This window comes from Colobus angolensis, unplaced genomic scaffold (genome assembly GCF_000951035.1).
Source record: "Colobus angolensis palliatus isolate OR3802 unplaced genomic scaffold, Cang.pa_1.0 Scaffold12, whole genome shotgun sequence".
NCBI classification, from domain to species: Eukaryota; Metazoa; Chordata; class Mammalia; order Primates; family Cercopithecidae; genus Colobus; species Colobus angolensis.
Genome location: NW_012113141.1, coordinates 62,909 through 83,300, shown reverse-complemented (window position 1 = coordinate 83,300; position 20,392 = coordinate 62,909). Strand labels below are relative to the sequence as shown.

Below are 20,392 nucleotides of genomic sequence, written 5' to 3'. Positions count from 1 at the left end.
TCTTTCTTTCTTTCTTTCTTTCTTTCTTTCTTTCTTTCTTTCTCTCTCTCTCTCTCTTTCTTTCTTTCTCTCTCTCTCTCTTTCTTTCTTTCTTTTTTTTGAGGTGGAGTTTTACTCTTGTTGCCCAGGCTGGAGTGCAGTGGCACAATCTCAGCCCACTGCAACCTCTGCCTTCTGGTGTTAAGCGATTCTGCTGCCTCAGCCTCCTAAGTAGCTGGGATTACAGGTGCCTACCACCCTGCTAATTTTTGTATTTTTAGTAGAGACGGGGTTTCGCCATGTTGGCCAACCTGGTCTCAAACTCCTGACCTTGTAATCTGCCCACCTCAGCCTCCCAAAGTGCTGGGATTACAGGCGTGAGCCATCATGCCTGGGCTATCTCCTGTTGCTTAATGAGGTTATTTGGATTTTCGCTCTTCTTTTGGTTAGTCTTGCTAACCAATTTTATTTATCTTTTCAAAAAACCAGCTTTTTGTTTAATTTATCTTTTGTTTTTATTTTGTTTCAATTTCATTTAGTTCTGCACTGATCTTGGTTATTTCCTTTCTTCTGCTAGGTTTGGGGTTGGTTTGTTCTTGTTTCTCTAGTTCCTTGAGGTGTGGCCATAGAGTGTCAGTTTGTGTTCTTTCAGTCTTTTTGATGTAGGCGTTTAGGGCTATGAACTTTCCTCTTAGCACCGCCTTTGCTGTATCCCAGAGGATTTTGTTCAGTTTGAAGAATTTTTACATTTCCATCTTGATTTCATTTTTGACCCAATGCTCATTCAGGAGCAGGTTATTTAATTTCCACATATTTGCATGGTTTTGAAGGTTCCTTTTGGAGTTGATTTCCAGTATTTTCCCACTGTGGTCTGAGAGAGTGCTTGATATAATTTCAATTTTCTTAAATTTATTAAGGCTCATTTTATGGCCTATTATATAGTCTATCTTGGAGAAAGTTCCATGTGCTATTGAGTAAAATGTGTATTTTGTGGTTGTTGGATGAAATGTTCTGCATACATCCGTTAAGTTTACTTGTTCCAAGATATAATTTAAATCAATTGTTCCTTTGTTGACTTTTTGTCTTGATGACTTGTCTAGTGCTGTCAGTAGAGTATTGAAGTCCCCCACTATTATTGTGTTGCTGTCTATCTCATTGCTTAGGTCTATTAGTAATTGTTTTATAAATTTGGGAGCTCCAGTGTTGCATATATGTTTAGGATTGAGATATTTTCCTGTTGGACAAGGACTTTTACCATTATATAATGTCCCTCTTTGTCTCTTAGCTGGCATTGCTTTAAAGTTTGTTTTGTCTGATATAAGAATAGCTACCCCCTTTGCCGGGCGTGGTGGCTCAGGTCTTTAATCTTGGCACTTTGGGAGGCCAAGTCGGGCAGATCACCTGAGATTGGGAGTTCGAGACCATCCTGACGAACATGGGGAAACCCCATCTCTACTAAAAATACAAAATTAGCTGGGCATGGCGACTCATGCCTGTAATCCTCAGCCTGTGGATATACTCAGGAGGCTGAGGCAGGAGAATCACTTGAACCCAGGAGGCGGAGGTTGCGGTGAGCTGAGATTGTGCCATTGCACTCCAACCTGGCCAACAAGAGCAAAACTCCATCTCAAAAAAAAAAAAAAGCTACCCTTGCTTGCTTTTGGTGTCCATTTGCAGGAAATGCCTTTTTCCACCCCTTTACTTTAAGTTTACGTGAGTCTACATGTTAGGTGAATCTTCTGAAGGCAGCAGATAGTTGGTTGCTGAGTTCTTATGCATTCTGTGGTTCTGAATCTTTTAAGTGGAGCATTTAAGCAATTTACATTCAGTGTTAGTATTGAGATGTGAGGTACCATTGCATTCATCATGCTATTTGTTGTCTATGTACTATTTGTTTCTGTTTTTAATTTGTATTTTTGTTTTATAGGTCCTGCGTGATTTCTGCTTTAAAGAGGTTCTGTTTTGATGTGTTTCTAGGATTTGTTTCAAGATTTAGAGCTTCTTTTAGCAGTTATTGTTGTGGTGGCTTGGTAATGGCAAATTCTCTTAGCATTTGTCTGAAAAGGATTGTATCTTTCCTTCATATATGATGCTTAGTTTCACTGGATACTAAATTCTTGGCTGATAATTGTTTTGTCTGACAAGACTAAAGATAGGGCCCCAATTGCTTCTTGCTTGTAGGGTTTCTGGTGAGAAATCTGCTGTTAATCTGATAAGTTTTCCTTTATAGGTTACCTGGTGCCTCTGTCTCACAGTTCTTAAGATTCTTTCCTTCGTCTTAACTTTGGATAACCTGATGACAATGTATCTAGGCAATGATCTTTTCATGCTGAATTTCCCAGGTGTTCTTTATGCTTCTTGTAATTGGATGTCTCGGTCTCTAGCAAGGCTGGGGAAGTTTTCCTTGATTATTCCCCCAAATATGTTTTCCAAGCTTTTAGGATTCTCCCCTTACTCAGGAACATCAATTATTCTTAGGTTTGGTCATTTAATGTAATCCTAGACTTCTTGGAGGATTTGTTCATATTTTCTTATTCTTTTTTCTTTGTTGGATTGGGTTAATTTGAAGACCTTGTCTTTGAGTTCTGGATTTCTTTCTTCTACATGTTCAGTTCTATTCCTGAGATTTTCCAGAGCATTTTGCATTACTAAAGTGTGTCCACTGTTTCCTGAATTTGTGATCATTTTTTCTTTAAGCTGTCTATTTTCTTGAATATTTCTCCCTTCGCTTCTTGTATTGTTTTTTGGATTTCCTTGCGTTAGGTTTCACCTTTCTCTGGTCCCTCCCTGATTAACTTAACAACTAACCTCCTGAATTCTTTTTCAGGTAAATCAGGGATTTATTCTTGGTTTGGATCCATTGCTGGTGAGCTAGTGTGCTTTTTGGGGGTGCTAAAGAGCCTTGTTTTGTCATATTACCAGATTTTTTCTTCTGGTTCCTTCTCATTTGTGTAGGCTCTGTCAGAGGGAAGGTCTAGGGCTGAAGGCTGTTTTTCAGATTCTTTTGTCCCATGGGATGTTCCCTTGATATAGTACTCTCCCATTTTTCCTATGGATGTGGCTTTCCGTGAGCTGAACTGCAGTGATTGTTGTCTGTCTTCTGGGTCTAGCCACCCAGCAAGTCTACCCTGCTCTGGGCTGGTACTGGGGGTTACCTGTATAGAGTCTTGTGATGTGAACCATGTATGGGTCTCTCAGCTGTGGATACCAGCACCTGTTCTAGTGGAGGTGGCAGCAGGGTGTAGTGGACTCCATGAGGGTTCTTAGCTTTGGTGGTTTAATGCTCTGTTTTTGTGCTGGTTGGCCTCCTTCCGGGAGACGGCGTTTTGCAGACAGCATCAGCTGTGGTAGTATGGAGAGGAACTGGCAGTGGGCAGGGTCCTAGAACTACCAAGATTATATGCCTTTTGTCTTCAGCTACAGGTGGGTAGGGAAGGACCATCAAGTAGGGACAGGGCTAGGTGTGTCTGAGCTCATACTTTCCTTGGGCGGGTCTTACTGTGGCTGCTGTGGGGGACAGGAGTGAGGTTCCCAGGTCAATGGAGTTGTGCACCTAAGAGGATTATGGCTGCCTCTCCTGAGTCATCCAGGTTGTCAGGGAAGTCAGGGAAGTTGGGGAAAGCCGGCAGTCACAGGCCTCCCCCAGCTCCCACACAAACCAAAGGGCTGGTCTCACTCCCACCGTGCCCCCAAACAGCCCCGAGTCTGTTTCCAGGGGTGGGCAAGCCGGGCTTGAGAACTTGCCCCAGGCTACCCGCCTGCCACCTTCAAATGAAAACGGCCTGGTTCTTCCTCTGCTGTGGAGTCTGCACACTGGATTCGCACCCTCTCTCAAGTTCTGGCCAGGAGGCTTCTCACCCTATTCAAATTGTTACAAAGTTCAGCTGGAATTTTCCTTCTCCCTGTGATGCTTCCCCCTCCCCCCCCACCCCTGCTTCTCTGGCTGCCCTCCCAGTGGATCCCTGTGGTGCCAGACAGGAATGGTCTGATTGGGGACCCAGTGGGCTCCCAGGGACTTTCTGCTGCTTCCTCTACCCCTGTATTTTTGCTTGGCTCTTTAAATTGACTCAGCTCCAGGTAAGGTCAGAAACTTCTCCCACAAACGGACCTTCAGTTGCTCCAGTGGGCGTGTGTATTCAGGAGAGGAGTCTCTCCCTTTCCCACTTTTGCAGCTGGGGCGCTCACAGTATTTGGGGTGTATCCCAGATTTTGCAGGAGCAGTCCGCTTCCTTCGAAGGGTCTGTGGGTCCTCCCTCATAGGGATAATTTATACTCACTGTTTAAGATTCATCTTCTCTGAAATCCCGCCACTTATGACAACTTGGATGAACCTGAAGGACATTATGCTAAGTCAAATAAGCCAGACACAGAAAGTAAGTGTTGTATGATTGTATTTATATGTGGAATCTAAACAAGTCAAACTGGTAGAAGCAGTTTTACCATGGTTGCCAGGGGTTGGTGTGTGGGGGAAATGGGGACATATTGGTCAAAGGGTATAAACTTTCAATTATAAGATGAATAAGTTCTAGGGACCTAACTCACAGCATGGAGAAGATAGTTAATAATACCGTATTGCTTACTTGAAATTTGCTAAGAGAATAGATCTTGCATGTCCTCACAGCACATACACACAAATGCAAAGGGTAACTGTGTGGTGATGGATATATTGATTAATATTATTGTAGTAATCATTACACAATGTATATGTATATGAAAGCATCATATTGTACACCTTGAATATACACAAGTTTTATTTGTTAATTATACCTCAATAAAGCTGGAGAAAAGATTCACATTCTCTGAGAAATTTTATTTAATCCCTTCAAGCTGAGAGACTGTCCTCTATGCTGTGGGTAACTCTATTTTAGTCCCCATGTAAATGTGTTTATTTGTCTCCCCTTCTGATCTTTATCTTTGCATTTCCAACATTTAGCACATTGCCTTGATGCAAAGTTGAGGCTCAGCATAGGAGACGCTCAACATAGTACAGGTTGAAGGAATGGTTGAATTCATTAACTGATAGCTTAAAACCCTCCATTTTTATTTTTTAAAATAATATTCCTAAATATATTTTGTTCTCTTGCCAGGGTTAAAACTCATATGTTACTTCTCTACCCACTTGCACAGACTTGTAAGGTCTTTTTAAATCCCATCTGTGTGTTTCTTCGTCAGCTGGAAACATTTAATGTCTTCTTAACTTGGAAATCTCCTGTGAGCTTTCTTCTGGAGCATTTAAAAAAAGATTATAAATAAGTATCAATCCTTGAGGAGCTGAATTCTTTATACGACTCCATCCAAAGAAATCCTTGATTAACTTTACTATTTAATTCCTATTTTGACCTGATGCAAATTTTAGGGTAAATGGACAACCTATGAACCTTTGAACCTATGGTATCATCAGTTAAAATAAAACAACCACAGACACCACTACCACAACATACGTTTCGGAGGTGACAGTCATTAATTTCTCTTTTATCTGTGTGCTATTTACTACATTAAGTTTACCATGCTTGATGTCCTTTGGGAGAAATGGTCATGCCTTGTCAATTTTCCTTACATAAACTCTGTACCCTGCCCCTTTCCCCCGTCCACTGCTGTAACGTATATTTGTTATGTTCACTGATCCAGTCCTTTTTCGCAGGCTTCAAGGACTTGCTATTTGGGCTCGTGGATTCTGTAATTGCCTTGGGCAGAGATGACAAAGCATAGGCTCCAAATTCAAAATACATTTGTGTTTTTAACATTTCGAAGTTCCCATGGCATTAAAGTTACTACAATTTACTGTCAGATTACAAATTGCCACCTTTAGAGCAAAAGAAATAATTTTAATGTTAGCCTTCTTGGTTATAATCTATGTTCAAGTTTTTCACCTTTCAGAAACAACCTAAACCTTGACACTGTCCTTCTAAATAAAGAAGTATGAGGTATAGATCACTTCAGAGGGAATTATGTATTAAGTTGACTGTACAGTAATATCAGAGAATTTGCTTCACTTCTTTCTGAACATTTCTACTTTCAATTATTACTCATCTGAGGAGCTGTGATCCTTTCTAAACATTAAACTATTTATCCCCTAAGTTACACTGATGACTGTAGGTAGAGCTTGTAACGTTGTGGGAAATATGAAAATCACTAAGATTATCACAGTACAAAAACAGTACACCAAGTTTGACAGATGTAAGGAATAAAACAATTCCATATTCTTTCTATACCTTTTTTCTATTTTCCACTTCTATTCCATTTCTGATGTGCTGTGTACTCAATCTTGTGAGAGAGTTGGAAGAAGTGTCATTATCCCATTTTTACAGATAGAAAGACAGATACCGAAAGAGGAGATGAGTTACCCAGCTCATAGTGCTAATGACAGAGCTAAAACTAAAACCCAGACCGCATATACAAGGGGGAAATCGTAGCAAGCCAAGAAAACCATAGAGTGTCTTTTCTTGGGTAATTAGTGAGTATGAACAGTGGGATGATAGCTACTTCGTTACAAAATGTAGAGAGGACAGTTAGAAGTTAATATCTCCAAAGCCTGAGTGAAGTAGCAGACAGCTTTTATTTTCAGAAGGGAAGTAGCACAAGCCATTTATTAACCGTAGGCAACATTATTCCCAGAGTAGCAGAGCCTTGTGAAAGAAGCATAAGATTAGCAATCAGTAGACTAGGTTTAGATCTCAGTTCCTTTACTAGTTTCTATCTTCTTACACCAAACACCTGTTTAGTTAAAATAGGACTAATAATAGCAGACTCCTTCCCTCAAAGAGTATTGTGATGATCAATAAGATACTATACAGAAGCACTTTATAAGCTACATGATATTATACAAATACAAGTCCTCATGCTGTGTAGCAAATAAGAAATTTTTCCTATGTAGGAAAGAATGGCACATAGTTTTTAGGATAAGGGCTTGGAAGTTACACTGACGTGGGTTACAATACAAGAAATACCACCATCTAGCTCTGCCACTTGGCTAAGAAACTTAGTCTCTTGAAACCTTAGTGTTTTGAGTTTTAAAATGGAATAATCACATTTCTCATAAGTTTTTATGAAGATTATATGAAATGTTGTATATGAAGTGAATGAACTATTGTAAATGTCCCTTGAATTATTTTTTTTAACTTAAGCTTTTATTTGGGAATAATTTTAGATTTACAGAAAAGTTGCAAAGTTGGTACAGAGAGTTCCCATTTACCTTTTTTCCAGTTTTCTCCATTGTTAATACTGTATCTTACGTTTGCCATTACAAAGATATGGATACCAATGCATTGCTATTAACTATTAATAATGGTTATTTGGATTTCAGCAGTTTTTCATGAATGTTTTTTTCTGTTCCAGGATCTAATCCTCAGTACCACATTGCATTTAGTTATGTCTCTCCAATCTTCTCTGGTCTATGACAGTTTGTCAGTCAGTCTCCTGTTTTTCATGATGTTAGTGGTCTTGAGGAACACTGCCCAGATATCATTTAGGATGTTCACCAATCTCATTTTGTTTGTTGCTTTTCTCATGATTAGACTGGAATTATGGGTTCCTGGAGGGAATACCACAGAAATGGCATACTTTTCTTGTCACAGTATATCAAGGGGTACATGATACCCATGTGATATCACTGATGATGTTAAATTTCATCACTTGGTTAAGGTAGGGCTTGCCAGATTTTTTTCTTGTATCTTGAGCTAGTTCTGATCACCTATCACTTAGATAGAACATTCTCTTTTCTCTCTTCCATTCGATGCAATGCCGTTCATTTACATTTACTGCAAATTGTCATCTCTGAGGAAATACCTTCTCTGGCCATTCAACCTAAAGCAGCTTTCTCCTTGCAAGTCAGTCTCTATGACACTTCACTTTTGTGTTTTCTTCACAGCATTTATTGTCACCTGAAATCATCTTGTATATTTGTTTATCTAGTTTATTTTTTGTCTGTAGGCCCTTTCCCCTCAAAAGAAAGAAGATCAAGGTCCTCGTAGGATTTTTTCATATCTGTACACTGGAGTCTAGCACAAGGGCTAGAATATGCTAAGTGCTCAGTAACTAATTGTTGAATAAATGTCAAAGAAAGAATGATATAGGGTTAATTTATTAGTATTTCTGAAAAGGAAAAGAAATATAGCTGAATGGTGGTAGGTTTCATTTAGTGTTCTTAACTCAGTTGGTTTAATTTTAATGGAAAGGTTAAATGCAATTATCAACATCTATGGAATGAGGTAATCAGCATCCTTGTAATTCAAGCTATCTTATAATGCATTTAATAATGTGAATGTCAGAGTGTTTTAGCTACTTATAAGGATTTGACTGACAAGGATTTGACTGAATAGTAATAGATCTTTACACATCCGCACTATTGGGACCTTTACTTGTTAACTGCTTCATTGTTTATGCTGCAGAATTTTTTTTTTTTTTTTTTTTGAGACAGAGTCTCGCTCTGTCACCCAGGCTGGAGTGCTGTGGCCGGATCTCAGCTCACTGCAAGCTCCGCCTCCTGGGTTCACGCCATTCTCCTGCCTCAGCCTCCCGGGTAGCTGGGACTACAGGCGCCGCCACCTCGCCCGGCTAGTTTTTTGTAGTTTTTAGTAGAGACGGGGTTTCACCGTGTTAGCCAGGATAGTCTCGATCTCCTGACCTCGTGATCCGCCCGTCTCGGCCTCCCAAAGTGCTGGGATTACGGGCTTGAGCCACCGCGCCCGGCTATGCTGCAGAATTTTTAACAGAACCTGAAAGAATGTAGAAATAATAGATGCCCTTGATTATAACTTATAGCTGACTTCTTGATGTCTATTATCTTTTCATTTATACTTACTAAAAAATGAAGCTTTTAAATTTAAGTCTTTCCCCCATAACCCATTGTAAGATACCACTCTTTTTATTTCCCTTCTCAGGACTTAAAATCTCCAAATCAGAGAGATGAAATTGCAGGAGCCCGAGCCTCATTGAAGGAGAACTCCCCCCTCTTGCATTCAATTTGTTCAGCTTGTTTGGAGCATTCTGATGTTGCTTCCCTCAAAGCAAGCAAGGACACAGTTTGTGAAGAAATTCAGAATGCTCTCAATGTAATTTCAAATGCTTCACAAGGGATCCAGAATATGACAACCCCACCAGAACCTCAGCCAGCAACTCTGGGAAGTGCCCTTGATGAGCTGGAGGTAAGTCGGGAGAAAGATAAAGTGTGATCTAATGTCCCAATACAGTAATAATAATAATAAAACAGAAGAAGATCCACATGTTGGCGTTTAGAGCATGAGAAAATAAAAAAATCCAGATTAGTCTCTATCACTTTCTTGAGTCTTCCAAAGAATTGATTAACAGGAAAATATTCTATTAGTATACTTCTGACTCCTGTACATCTCTGCCAAGGAAACCAATGAATTTGAAGTGTGATTATTGATTAGACTGAAATGATGACTTTCTTTCACGTAGATCTGCTTATGAAGCATAAGATTTATTCACTCCACAAATACTTATTGGCATTACTGTTCTATGTGCTTGGGACATATCTGATCACTGCCCTTGACAAGTTTGTACATTTTAGCGGGTGACTATAGGTAAAAAATAAAACCAATAAACATTGTAGAGAACACAATTGTATGGTATGTTACATTGAGAAGGTGAGATAATGCCAAAACCTTGAAAGAGTTCAGGAATCAGGCAGATGAAGATCTAGAGCAAAGGCTCGAAGGTATGTGCTCCATGTTTAAGTGACAACATAAAAACCAGGGTGTCTGGGTGGAAAGAGCAAGGCAACGAGTAGTAGGAGCTAAGGTTGGAGGACCAACCATTGAGGGCAGTGTATGCCTTTAAGGACTTTGGCTTTTACTCCAAGTTAAATGGGAATACACTGAAAGGTTTTAAGCAAAGGTATGACAAGACTTGTGTCTTAAAAGGACTATGATGGTTGCATAAGGAACATAGACTGAAGGAGAACAATGAGAGGAACTGAAAAACCAGGCCAGAGGCTATTGTAGTAACCCAGGTTCCATTTATACACTTTACATTAACCACTTCATGTTTTAGTTTAGACTAGAGTGGTGTTAGTGGACCTCAGTGCTAACTTTTGTAAGTAGAGTCAACTGAATTTTGACAGAATGGATGTGGGACATGAGAGAAAGGAAAGAGTCATGGCCAGTGTTGTAGGCTGGGTCCTCCAGAATCATACACAGAATGGAGTTTGGAAAACAAGGTGTTACATTTGGGAAGGAAAGAGGGAGGGAGCGGGACTGGATAGAGAAGAAATCTACCTGAGATCTAGACCCACAAAGGCCTTCAAGACGCCACATCCCATATTATAGAAGAACTACTCACCTTCCACAACCATACCCTTGTAATTATTTTTCTAATTAGCTCTTTAGTTCTGTATGTCATCTCTCTGATACTCACAACAGAACTGGCCAGTCAGCAGGGAGCTCTGGTGAGAGCATTGCCCTCCAGAGTGTACCTTGTCAGGCAGAAATGGCCAGGCCTGTATGTCTCTTTTAGTCACTGGATACAGGTTACCCTACCCTGGGAAGCCATATATACCCTGGGAATATAATAATATGGCTTGAAACACTATATATGCATACATACTGAGTATATATTACTTTCATGCCTTGATAAAGCTGGAAAAAATTATAAGTTGAACCATTGTTAAGTCAGGGACCATCTGTAGTCTGTATTTGGGGAGTGTCAAGTGTGATATGTTGAAATTTGCTAGAGTAGATGGATAGGATCATACAGGTTGATTATCCCTTATCTGAAATGCTTGGGACCAGAAGTGGTTTGGATTTTGGAATTTTTTGGATCTTGGAATATTTGCATATGGCTAGTGAGTTATCCTGGGAATGGGATTGATATGTAAATATGAAATGCATTTATGTTTCATATACATCCTATACACATAGCCTGAAGGTAATTTTATACCATATTTTAAATAATTTTGTGCATGAAATGATGTTTTGACTGCATTTTTTTTTATACTTTAAGTTCTGGGGTACATGTGCATAACGTGCAGGTTTGTTACATATATATACATGTGCCATGTTGGTGTGCTGCACCCATTAGCTCATCATTTACATTAAGCATATCTCCTAATGCTATCCCTCCCCCCTACCCCCTCCTCATAATAGGACCTGGTGTGTGATGCTCCCCTTCCTGTGTCCAAGTGATCTCATTGTTCAGTTCCCACCAATGAGTGAGAACATGCGGTATTTGGTTTTCTGTTCTTGTGACAGTTTGCTGAGAATGATGGTTTCCAGCTGCATCCATGTCCCTACAAAGGACACGAACTCATCCTTTTTTATGGCTGCATAGTATTCCATGGTGTGTATGTGCCACATTTTCTTAATCCATTGACTGCATTTTAACTGTGACCTGTCACATGAAGTTAGATGCTGAATTTTCCCCTTGTGCCATTGCACTGGCATTCAAAAAGTTTTGGATTTTGGAGCATTTTGGATTTCAGATTTTTAAATTAGCAATACTCAACCCATATAGCACATTTTTCGTAGTACTAAACAAAACTGTGTCAGAGAATGCTCCCAGAAGAGCTCCAGTTTATCTCAGACAATGCATTCTGTATTTTAGGATTATAGAAGAAGACATTTCCAAATCATTCCTTCTTCTAAGACCTCTTCTGTTTTCTCATTTTAGTTGAAAGTGACTGCTCCACGCACAAAATGGCAACGGTTGGAGAGGAGGAGAAAGTGTGCGTGGTGTGTGTGTGCATGTGTGTGTGTGTAACTTCGATGGGAGTGGGCATAGGCAGGGTAATAGAGTGTTCTCTTTCTCAAGAAAGGCAGACTCACTTGTTCTTCATGAGGCAGGAGGGAGTCCAAAAGATATTTCTCTGAGATCCTAATGAGGATCCTAAACTGTCTGAACAACCCTTGAAATTTAGTTCTAGTCGAAGATACAGATGCGCAAACTAGTAAAAAGTGCCTAAGTTTTCTATATTTTTTATATCCAAGTTACAAATAGCTGCTGCGGCTGTCTGAACTAGATAAAGCAGAATTTATTGAGCATTTAACCTTTTTTAATGATTTGGTAAATTAAATGGTTGCACTTTTCATTATTTACAGGAAGCTGTATTGGTAAAGCATCCAAAATAACCTTTGCTCTATTTTGCTCCTGCAAATATAATACTATGAAGTAAATTGATGTGGTAAATACTCTGTTGGGAGCAAATCTCATTAAATGTTTATAGTGTGGAATGTATCAGAGTGCTTACTCACCAACCATGCTGAAGCTTTTGTTAAATTTTTCATTCTGGCCCTTGACTGGGTGTGGGTATGAAACCTGAAATTTATGAGTGGAGAAAATAGAAGTTGAATTAGAACACTATACTGGCTAAATCAATTGATTTATTGGAAAGGCCAGTGTGAATTATAAGGGTTTTCTTCTGTATTTGAGACTGAATGAGAGTTGAGAAGTGTCGAATTGTAGATTAAGACAATTTTGAAAATGTTTTGAAGCAAGAAACTTTGCCAATAAAAATTGCTTTGAAAATTCCAAGTCCATTAAGACATATTTTCTCCTGTGAGGAGGGAAAAAGCAGCTGTTGTCATTGTGATATACAAGACTTATCTGAATCCTCATGCAATAAAGATGATAACAAATTATACGTATGTCTATTTTCTTATTTTCAAAGAGCTGTCATATTTACTTTTTAAAACCTTTTTTATATATTCATGTATCATTTTTCATATAGTCATTGTTTACTGTTGTATCCCCAGCACCTAGAGTAATGCCCTAAATGTAGTAAGTGCTAGGTAAATATGAATGAATGAATATAATAATATGGCATGTCATTTTGTGATTTTGCAGTGAAAAGCATTTTTTCCTTACTCTTATTTTTTCTCCTTCCTCTGACTGAAAGTGGGTGTATTTGGAGGTATATGGCTCTACTTTAACTTTTAACCAGGCCATGAATTTATAGTGATGGCAACTACCAGAAGCACATGTAGGTGATATGCTGCTCAGAATCCTTTCTGTGGTAAGGCAGCACAAAGAGAGAAAACTTTATATATATTCTCTTCTCTCAGCAGCTGTCCAGCCTTAGTCAGAGTTCCCTGTTACTTCCAAGATACTCTGTCTTTTACTAAGGGTAATAATTTTGGGGAAGATACTCCTCATGTTCTTACATTTTTACCTTTAGGAGAAAACAGGATCTCTGTCAGTCAGATTAGCATTTAGAAGCTAAAGAAGAAATAGACATCACTGGTATCTAGAAGCACATCAATATGATTTTTTAAAATGGTTTGATTTCTAGATATATAGTGAGCTATAAGAACTAAAAGAGATGAAGAAAATATTTTTATATACATAAATATCTGATAAGTGAATTATGGAAATTATTTGAGGCTGATACAAAAAGCACAAAATCCTAACTAGTAAGCCAGCACCAGCATTGTGTTGGGGGATGGGGGAACTGCTTTTCAATTATGGCCTGGAGCTTGAACTTTGAAAGACTATGAACTGAAGACAAAAGATAAATTCTGTATCTTGCCAATTGGATAGTCCCATAAGATACATTTGCCTGTTACTGGGAATCTTTAAAATTTGACCACCTGGTTAGAGAAATGAAAAAAACACTAACCCAAATAGCAGAAGATATTGGGAGAACTTGACTAGCATAGCCTTGGCTCTGGGAAGCTCAGAAAAAAGGAACAGAATCCATGTTGGAATTTTCTAGCCATAGGCCTGTCCTTATCTGGACTTTGGGTCAGCATTCATATTATCTGTGAAGCCTCTAAAACCCTGTCCAAAAATCTAATTTAAAATTGCCTTATCCCAGCAATACCTCCAGAGATCTGCCAGAAGGAAACTCAAATTCTTTCTGCACTTTATACACAGCTTTCAAAAAATTCTCATACAGTTCCAAGGAAGATGGTTTTCACAAAAAACACAAATAAGCCATCTTGAGTAACTTCATAAAATGAGCAAATTACGGAATCCCCAATCTGCAAACACTGTAGATACTGAAATTATAAGGTACTGAAAAAAGTTAGTATTTTTAATATACATTATTCCCTAATGAACATGTTGAAGGAAGAAAAGACTGTCAGCTATCTAAAATGAAAAACATAATGATGAAAAATTCAACGGTTAGGCAAAACAGGTGATTAGATTAGAAAACTGGTGATCTGAAAGATCTGAAAAATATTTGAAGAGGTTACTTTGAGTTTCCCACAGAAAGTCACAGAAGTAAAAAATATTTTCTGAAAAGCAGTTAAGATATATGCCATGAAAAGTTCTAAAATATTCTAATATAAAATTCAGAAGAGAGAGAAGTATAAAACAGTTAATGAGAATTTCCTAGCACTGATGGAAGTCACCATTCTCTATAGCTAAAGAGCCCAGTAAATCCCAAGCAAGATATATTTAAAGAAACCTATATTTACACGTATCATAGTGAAACTGAAGAATGCCAAAGACCAAAAGGATATTTTTAAAAGAAAATAGGAAAAAAAGAATTACCTGTGAATGATGACTGATTACCTGTGAATGATAGCCGAGTTCTTAAACATGAATGCTACAAGACAGTAAATCATTCTCAGAGAAAATAACTGTTAACCTTGAGTTCAGTACATGATACAGCTATTTTTCAAGAAAAAAGATAAATATATTTTTACCCAGTCCCAAACATGAATAATTTATTGTCAACAACTTTTCACTGAAGAAATTGTTAAAAATAAAAAATTATCATATTAACAAGGGTGCAAATGCAGGAATTTGTAAGCAGAGGAAATGGTAAACATAAGTGTTTATTACTGCTTACATATTACTTTTTATAAATGATTAATAACTATGTATACTTTGTATAATTACAATTATAGAATGATTGTGTCTGGAAACACAGTGTATAATTAGGATGAATAGAATCATGGTTAAATGTTCTAGGGTCTTTATATATTTTTGGGAGAAGGATAAAAATATTGACTTATGTTAGGCATTTATCTTAATAAGCATGTTAAAATGTCTAGAGTAACTATTAAAAATGTATAGTCATAGACTGTATAATTGCCAAATATGGCAAAGGAAAAATGCAATGAGAAAATAAGAAACTCAGTTTGTCCAAAAGAAGAAAAAAATGGAGGAAAAAACACTATGGAAAAAGAAGGATGTATACACAGTAGAAAATATAATAAAATAAATCCAAATATTCTTGGAATCATCATAAATGTAAAAAGAAAACCTAAACTCTCCAAAGACAAAATACTGACAGCTTAGAATGTAAAACAAAATCTAGCTATATGCTGTTTATAAAAAGCACATCTAAAACTTAAGAATCAAGATAGTTTGAAAGTCAAAGGATAAAAAGATATCTAACAAACTCTAACTGAAGAAAGCTGATATAGCTATATCAATACTAGTAAAAATGCTAATGACTGTTACTATCTACTGATAAGAGGATAAATTCACCAGGAGGTTGTAACACATTCTTTTCAAGGACACATGGAAAATCAACAAAAATTGACTGCATACTGAGTCAATGATTTCCAAAGTGCTAGTTTTATGTAGGCCCCCTAGAAATATATTTAGGCAAATAAGTGAAATTACCCTACTATTTGGAATCTTTTTTGAAAACCACATCTGTATTAACTACTGGGTCATGAATAAATTATAATTGAAAGTAAAAAATACTTATAACTGAGAAATAATGATAATGTATAATAACAACAAAACTTGAGAGATATAGCTAAAGGGAGTACATAGAAGGAAATTTCTCACCTATACATGCTTATATTAGGAAAGAAGAAAGCTGGATATTAAGGAACTGAGTTTACACTTGGAGTATGAAATAGACAATATAGAAAACCCAGAAGGAAAAAATTAATAAAGGTAAGAATAGAAATTAGTTAAATCACAAGCAAAGATACAGTAGAGAAGATCAACAAAGCCAAAAGTGTATTATTTGTAAAGACCAATAAAATTGACCAACTGCTGGTGAGATAAATTAGGAATACTGAAAGCAGACAAAAAAACAACATGTAAGAGTGAAAGTCAGAAGAGAAGTCATAACTACAGGGTTATGACTAAATATTAAATATTATAAATACTAAAACACTAAAAATATGAACAAATTTATACTGATAAAAATGAAAATTTGGATGAAATGGAAAAATTCCTAAGAAAATATAAATTGACAAAACTGACTCAAGTATAGACAATATGAATGAAATAATTAAATAGAATTAGTAGTTAACAGTTTTTACTGAAAGCAAATAGGAGGCTCTGATAGTGTGATAGAATACTACAAACTCTTCCAGGAATATGTAAATGTATTTTTATAGCAGTGTCCTGAGAATAGAAAAAAAAAAAGCTCTCCAATTAATTACATGAAATTGGTGAAGCAAGTGTGAAACAACACTACACAGGTCAGATAAGTAAGGAAATTCACATGTCAATCTAATTTATGAAATGAGATGCAAAAATTTCAAACAAAATATGAGTAAATTGTTTAGCACTAGATAAAAAAGTCGTCATGACAAAGTTGAATTTATTCCAGGAATGTAATGTTAGTTCAACATTAAAACATTTACTGATGGTATTCACCTCATGAACAAGTTAAAAGAGAAAAACTATATAATAATCTCAGTAGATACAGAAAACATTTGAAAAATTCAATATAATTTATTTAAAACTTCTAGAAAGCTAGGAACAGAAGTGAGTTTTCTTAACTTGATGAAGGGTTTCTGTAAATTTCTACAGTAAACTTCATAGTTAAATTTGAGTAATTAAAAACACTCCATTTAAACTTAGACATGAGGCCATAAAGAATAAAAATGAGTAAATTATAGTAATGCATATCAGTATGAATGATACCAAAACATAAAGCTTTACCATAAAAGAGCAAGCCATATAAGAATTCATACAGCATTTTTACTTTTATATAAAGGCTCACACAAGCAAAACTAAACAACACAGTTCTCGTGGTACAGGCATATCTAGTAAGATATAAAGAGAAGGAAGAGAATGATTTATGCAAAATTGAGGAGTGGAGAACTAGGGAGAAAGAGGCTGCATAGACACATCAGGAGCTTTAAAGCTACTGAGCATACTGTTTTTCTGAAGCTGGGTTAGTAGATGGATGTGTGTTGTGTTCTTTATTCATACATTCTCTTATGTTTGAGGTAGTTAATAATGAAATTTAATAAAGTGTGTTAAAATGGGTGGTAAATCTGAGAATAAGTGCTACAACAATGTACTGTTTATATTTAACAAATATTTATTAAATCTATTTTCTGTGTAATTAATGTCTGTGTGAGCCCTGTGCTAGGTACTGGCTTAATACAAATTTAAGGTACTAGCGTCTCACATTTGTACTATTTAGGGTGTTTATCTGCACATTTTATTAGTAGTATCAAATTGCTTTGTAGAGCACATGGGTCAGGAGTTATTGTGTACTTTATAGAGGAGCAAACTACTCTTCTGTCAGGTTGTATAACTTGTCTAAAGTCAAATAAACAGGAATTAGAAGAGTTACAACTTGAACACGTATTTTGTGAGCCCTCCCAACAATTACTCTTTCCAAATAATGCTCTTGTGACAAATGATGGGCACTGTTGGAATACAATTAAGTCTTGAGTTTAATATGTTTATTTGTTTATGCATCTGTCTTTACTACTGGATGAGTTCTATGAGTAGAGGAATAATGCCTTATTCATATTTATATTGTCACTACTTAGCAAGGTGCCAGGTACATAGTAATTGCTTAAAACATATTTATTGAAAAAGCAATGAATTGTTGGTATTTTAGAACCTGGTGTGAGGTTTTAATGCATCTAATAAATATTTACCCAATAAAAGAAGGACAACATCTCCTTTATCTTGATGATTAAATAAAACACATAGATAGTAATGATTATTAGACCTTGTTTGTTCTTGGCTTCTTGGGACTCTTAGACCCATGATGTACATGGTATTATAGATAATGTTCAAGGTTTGCTATTATATGGACCTGATGTCAAGCTTGGAGAAAACTCTGGTAGCCAGATATAGTAAATGTTTTTTTCTCCAAAACTTGAAAAAACCAAAACAAATCCAGAGCAAAGTTTTAAAAACAAATTCTTATAAAATGTTTGTATCATGAGTCTCATGACCATCAGTTAATCATCAATATTTATTAATTACTCGTTCTCTATTTCCACATTGTCATGTGCTTCATGGGAGCTAGAAAATAAGTAAAAATAAAAAGCCTCCAATCCTAAAAATTGCATACCTATTCAGGAGATGAGAATACCATAAATCAAGCATTAAAAGCTAGCACAACACTTCCTTTAGATTCTCACTCACATGACGCAGGTTGGGCTTTCTTGGATGCTGCCTCCTTGATGATGTTTAGCCTTAGAGTTAATTTAGCGTTAATTAGGGAGCATACTTGTGAGCAATGCAAAATGAGAAAAGGCATGAAGGAAAAATAAATATGAGTGCTGATGAAGGGATTGTGTAATAGGAGCAGATAATTCACACTGACTACTGATTGAAATTTATAGAGGACCTCAAAATAGAACTGTTTTTATTTTTGTTTATTATTTTTTATTGAGCCCCCCCATATGCAGTATGGAAAGTTCATTTGATATATAGAACTTCACACACAACAGAGAATGCATATCTTTCAAATAGCTATGGAAAAAGAAAACCTCAATAAAAGAGTCACCAGAAAAAAGTATGTGAGGTGCCTGTTAATTAGCTTGATTCAGTCATTCCTCAATGCATAAATATATCAAAGTGTCAAGTTGTATTCCACAGATATTTACAAAAAAGAGGCAATAGATGAACGACATTAGGAGCACGTGTCTTTTTTTTTTTTTAGTTTGAATTTTAAAAATCTGACTTTTTAAATTTTCTTCTCTGTAAAGAATTTTCTTTTTAGTAATTAAGACTACTATTCAATTACTTTAATTACGTTCTGCTTTTATTTTTATTTTTATTTTTCAGATGGAGTCTCACTCTGTCACCCAGGCTGGAGTGCAGTGACATAATCTCAGTTCACTGCAATCTCTGCCTCCCAGGTTCAAGCAATTCTCCTGCCTCAGCCTCCTGAGTAGCTGGGACTATAGGTTCATGCCATCATGCCTGGCTAATTTTTTGTATTTTTAGTAGAGACGGGTTTCACCATGTCAGCTAGATTGGTGTCAATCTCCTGACCTTGTGGTCCACCTGCTTTACCCTCCCAAAGTGCTGGGATTACAGGTGTGAGCCACTGCACCTGGCCTGCTTTTATTTTTATTAACTTATATTTTCTAATTTCTTAGGTTAATTTGTTGATCTTTTATAATATCTTGAATATGTTTATTGAGTTAATTTTTAGTCTCTCTTTTTCTGTTTTTCTTACTTGGTTTTTTTCTTTTGTAAACTCATTCAGGGTGTCAGCTTTCCTCTGAACACCTTATGTTTAATAAGCAGTACTTTTATCTGTATTTTTAAAAACAGGTGTTAGTTTTAACTTAGTTTTTTTTTGTCTTATACTACTAGAAGTGTATTTTAAAATTTTTAAAATTGGTTTCTGGTGTTTTAAAATTGTTTTTTGTTTGTTTTTGTCATCCTTTAAAATTAATTTCTAGTTTTACTGAATTTTGGTCAGAAAATATAGACTTTATTTTGGAAAATGTTTGGAATTTTTTGGGGGGAACACTGAAATTTTTTGTGGCTTAATTCATGTTTTGAAAGTCGTATTTATATATATTTGAAAAAATTGTGTATTCTCTCTTTGGGAGGAAGTTTTAAAAATTCTTAATTGTAATAAATAAATTGTCTTCATTTTTACTCCTGTTTTCTGTTTCACCTGTTTGAGAGAGGTGAGTTGAAGTCTTTCACATTACAGCAAAATACCATTTTCTCCTTGTATTTCTAGTGGTATTTTGTTCCATACATTTAAAAACCTCTATTAGGCCTGCACGGTGGCTCATGCTTATAATCCTACACTTTGGGAGACCGAGGCGGGTGAATCACCCCAGGTTAGGAGGTTGAGACCAGCCTGGCCAACATGGTGAAACCCCGTCTCTACTAAAAATACAAAAATTAGACAGACACGGTGGCGTGTGCCTGTAAACCCAGCTACTTGGGAAGCTGAGGCAAGAGAATCTCTTGAACCTGGGAGGTGGAGGTTGCAGTGAGCCAAGATCGCACCACTGCACTCCAGCCTGGTGACAGAGTGAGAGACTGTCTCAACCACAACAGCAACAACAACAACAAAAACACCCTGTATTATTAGATTTAGAAGTTTTCTTGATTCCTATGACCTCCTGGTGGAAGGTACCTTTTATTATTATAAAATGTTCCTCTTTATTTTGTTTAATAGTGTCTACTCTGATTCAATTTGTCTAGTGTTAATATTGATATTCCTGGCTTCCTTTTTATTAGCATTTTCCTGGTGTATCTTTGACAATAATTTTATTCATGTCTAGATTAATTTCATAAGGAATACATGAATTTA

At 36.6% G+C, this 20,392-nt stretch overlaps 1 protein-coding gene across 1 annotated transcript in view; it reads left to right on the top strand.

The window, feature by feature from the left end:
• Window positions 1-20,392, top strand: part of CTNNA3 (catenin (cadherin-associated protein), alpha 3) — a 518,663-nt gene that overhangs the window by 464,167 nt on the left and 34,104 nt on the right. The window contains exon 6 of the mRNA XM_011929384.1: window positions 8,859-9,122. Coding sequence (XP_011784774.1) covers window positions 8,859-9,122 — 264 coding nt within the window. The remainder of the gene's footprint in view (window positions 1-8,858; window positions 9,123-20,392) is intronic.